Source organism: Macrobrachium rosenbergii, chromosome 46 (assembly GCF_040412425.1).
Source record: "Macrobrachium rosenbergii isolate ZJJX-2024 chromosome 46, ASM4041242v1, whole genome shotgun sequence".
NCBI classification, from domain to species: Eukaryota; Metazoa; Arthropoda; class Malacostraca; order Decapoda; family Palaemonidae; genus Macrobrachium; species Macrobrachium rosenbergii.
In genome coordinates this window covers 26,855,037-26,858,684 of record NC_089786.1, presented here as the reverse complement: position 1 = coordinate 26,858,684, position 3,648 = coordinate 26,855,037, and the positions used below count along the sequence as shown (strand labels likewise).

The 3,648-nt window shown below is 42.4% G+C and overlaps 1 protein-coding gene across 1 annotated transcript; it reads left to right on the top strand.

The window, feature by feature from the left end:
- Positions 1-2,108: 2,108 nt before the first annotated feature.
- Positions 2,109-2,764, top strand: LOC136830424 (piggyBac transposable element-derived protein 3-like). Its single transcript, XM_067089960.1, has 2 exons — positions 2,109-2,292; positions 2,355-2,764. The coding sequence occupies exons 1-2, from the start codon at positions 2,109-2,111 to the stop codon at positions 2,762-2,764; spliced, it is 594 nt and encodes a 197-aa protein (XP_066946061.1).
- The last annotated feature ends 884 nt before the right edge of the window (positions 2,765-3,648 follow it).

The following is a 3,648-nucleotide window of genomic DNA, read 5'->3' as shown; positions in this document are numbered from 1 at the left end:
TTAGTAAAAGACATAGAAGCTCTTTGCTCGATGTTCGTGTTAATCGGGGAGCAGATATTGTTAGTGATCATAAACTCAGCATTGCAAAAATAAGACTTAAGCTAAAAAGTCAGAAGGGAAAACCCGTTGTTGATAGGTACGATAATTGATATTCTTAGAAGGAAGAGAGGAACTCTTGGAATTTAGAATAGAATGCAGATCCAGGTTTTTAGTGTTGGAAACATTAGAGGAGGGAAGGAGAAGTGTAGATGAGATGTCAGGTTATGTGAATAAAGCTTTGCTTAAGGCTGCTGGTTATACAAACAGAAGGCAACTCAAATTAAGGAAAAAGATGTGGATGTCTGAGAAAACATGGGTTATGATAAAAAAGAGAAGTGAGGAAAAATTGAGGGGTGAGATGCATTCTGTTAATGATGAAGATTTTGAATTATAAAGAACTAAGTACTCGAGTTTGAATTCAGAGGTTAAAAGACTAACTGCGAGAGATAAAAGATCTGTCAATGAAAAGGTATCGGAAACTGAAAAATTAATGAATAAAAATTATGGCCAGAGCATATAGAGCAATTGGAGAGCTGATTAGCACTACTGTTAAGCATAAGGATACACCAGTCAGGGATATGGAAGGTGATATATTGACCGAAAATGCTGAAATCAGAAATAGATGGAAAGAGGACTTTGAGACAGTTCTTAATAGACCAGTCCCCCCAGAAGAGGATATACCACCTGCTCAGGAAGATTTAAATGTTGATGAAGGTAAGATTAAGCTGGAAGAAGCAGTTAAGGCAATAAAACAGTTAAAGAAGTATAAGGCACCAGAAGAGGATGGTTTATTCCCGGAAATGTTTAAAGTGGAGGAGGATAGATGAGTATTTGTTTTGAAGATATTATTCAATGAGATATGGTTGACAGACATAATACCATCAGGTTAGAAGAATGGTGTGAGCATTAAAGTTCCAAAGAAAAGAGATCTGAGTAGGTGTAGTAATTGGAGGGGAATCACTGTCACCTGTGGCCATGAAAATTTCCAGTAGATTATCGTTTCATAGGTTGGAGACAGTGGTTGATGGTACCCTGAGGGATGAACAGGGCGGTTTTAGTTGGGCATTTAATGCAGCAAGTTAATGAAATGAAAAATCCATTAAGTCTTTGTTTTGTGGATTTTGAAAAGGCTTTTGATAGTATTTTGAGACGGACTATGGAAAAAATCATGAGGCATTATGGAATAACGGGAAAATTTGTGAGGGTTATTATGAACATGCATAAGGGCACATCTTGTAAAGTGATGGTTGATGGTTGTTTAAGTGATCCATTTGAAGTTAGGTATGGCCTGATTCAGGGTGGCATTCCGTCTCCTCTGTTGTTTGTATTGGTCGTAGATTATGTTATGAGAAGGGTTAAAAGAGGAACAAATGTGGAAAAACTCTGAGGAGAAAATGAGAAACCTCTTGACTTAGGATATGCTGATGATTTAGTTTTGATCTGCGAGGATCCAGAAAAGATGCAGGGAGTGTTTGATTGTTTAGTGAATGACAGATGAAGAGGAGGATGAGAAGGCTGGCACTGGCAGCCAGGGTGCCACCATTCAAAGGAATTGGGTGAAGGAGAGCATCAGCAACACACCACTGCCACCTTATGCACATGCAGGAACATCGACTATTCCTGCACCTTTCCTCTACTTCAGTGATATCTTTGACATGCATTGTGGAGCACGTAGTCTATCAGACTAACCTTTATGCTAGGCAAAATGACCTCAGGACACCCTTCAAAACTGACACAACGGAGAGACTTGTGTTCCTCGGCATCCTGATCTACATGGGTGTGGTCAACCTGCCTTCCATTGAGGACTACTGGGCCACTGACACAAGGTTGCCACAAGTGGCAGACTTTATGTCCTTGAAGTGGTTTCTGCTCATGGGAGCAAGAATTAATTTCAGTGATAATTAGCAAATTACTGCCACTCAAGACAGGTTTTACAAGGTCAGGCCAGCCATCACTGCCATTACAAAGAGCTTCCTGCACATCCCTGAAAGTGTAGATAAGGCTATGGTGGCCTATAAGGGAACTAGGGCCAGAAATTTGCGCCAATATATCCATAACAAGCCGGATAAATGGGCTACAAGTTTTTCTACAGGGCCGATTTAGGTGGCATTATTCATGATATACTCATGTATCAGGGACGGACTGCCTTCATCGCCCACACAGTCAAATTGCCTGAAGAAGAGGCCCTCTTGAACATGAGTGCCAAAGTGGACACCACCCTCCTCAGGACAGTCAAGCACCCAAACAAGACATGTTTGTGTACAGACAACTTCACCAGCAATGGTCTTGTTGGGCTCCTGAGGTACCCCTACCAGTGCCACTATGCTGGCACTGCCAGGGAGACCAGAACAGGAAACCTAGCCTTATACCAACTGCCCAGTTCAACAGCAAGAAGACCAAACGACTCACCATGGATTACAGGAGCTGTAATGGTGTTCTGGCATTGAAGTGGAAGGACAACAAAGAAGTCAGCATGCTGTCCACTGATGCAGGAGTAGAAACCTTGACATCTGTCAGGAGGTACGACAGAGATGCTAAAGAGAAGGTTTATGTCCCATATCCTGGTGTGATAAAGCAATACAACGGTAAGATGGGTGGCATAGACAAGAGTGACATGCTCACCCATCTTTACATGACGCCCCTCAGGTCAAGACGCTGGCCACTCAAGATCTTCGAATATTGCACTGATGTATCCATTGCCAATGCCTGGCTCAAGGTTAAATGAGAAACCCATGCCCCTGAAGAATTTTTGCCTCTCCATCTCTAGCTATTGCAGGATGCACAGGAAGTCCAGAGTTTTCTCTCATGCCACGAGGAGGCCCGATGACACTCTTTCAACACCCACCCCTTCTACCTCTGCTACAAAGGAGTCTGTTGGGAAAGTGGTGCTCCCAACCAGAGGTCGCCAGAAGTACCAGAAACTGTTAGGACTGATACCTCCACTCTCCATGTTCTGGTCTTCACCCCCATGAGACAGACTTGAAGAATATCCATGTGTCCAAGTGGATGTGCAACCTTTGCAATGTGGCACCGTGTCTTTCTGATATCCAGTTCAGGATACTGTTGTTAAAAGATGATTTCCCATGAACCGGGCGGTGGTCCCGTTGATGACACTTCTTTTTTGGGTGGAGTGGGAGGCGGTGCCAATCTGTGACCCTATTTTTGCAAAATTATAAAAAATTCACAGGAGTGAAAGTGTCTTAGGTTTGGTTTTACTACAGCATACCATTATTTCTGGTAGTGCCCGTTGAAGGGTTAAGGTACTGTGTGGTAGGGGAGTTTTCCGTCGTTTATCTTATGCTTATATCTCATTCAACTTCCTTTTCCCCCTTGCATTATACTTAGATGCAGAATCATTGTCGGTAATCAGTTAGTGTTCAAGAGTAACTTACCTGATCATATTTGATATATTAACTCCTTATGCCTTAAGCATCCCTTTGTTAAGAGTATTTGTGCTTTAGTTTACCAAGTGATCATGTTCCTTTCACTATACATTGCAGAAAGGCATGGTGTACCGCTGTAGAACTATCTGCTTCCACTCTGCCCTTACGTCCATCAGTCTAGCTATTCAAGCAGTGTTATCCATCATATCTGAGCCTTTATTGAGTG

Coding starts and splice junctions, on each gene's coding strand:
- LOC136830424 (XM_067089960.1), top strand. CDS start 2,109: ATGGGCTACAAGTTTTTCTACAGGGCCGATTTAGGTGGCATTATTCAT. Junction 2,293..2,354: donor CAAGCACCCAAACAAGACAT/GTTTGTGTACAG, acceptor TACCCCTACCAG/TGCCACTATGCTGGCACTGC.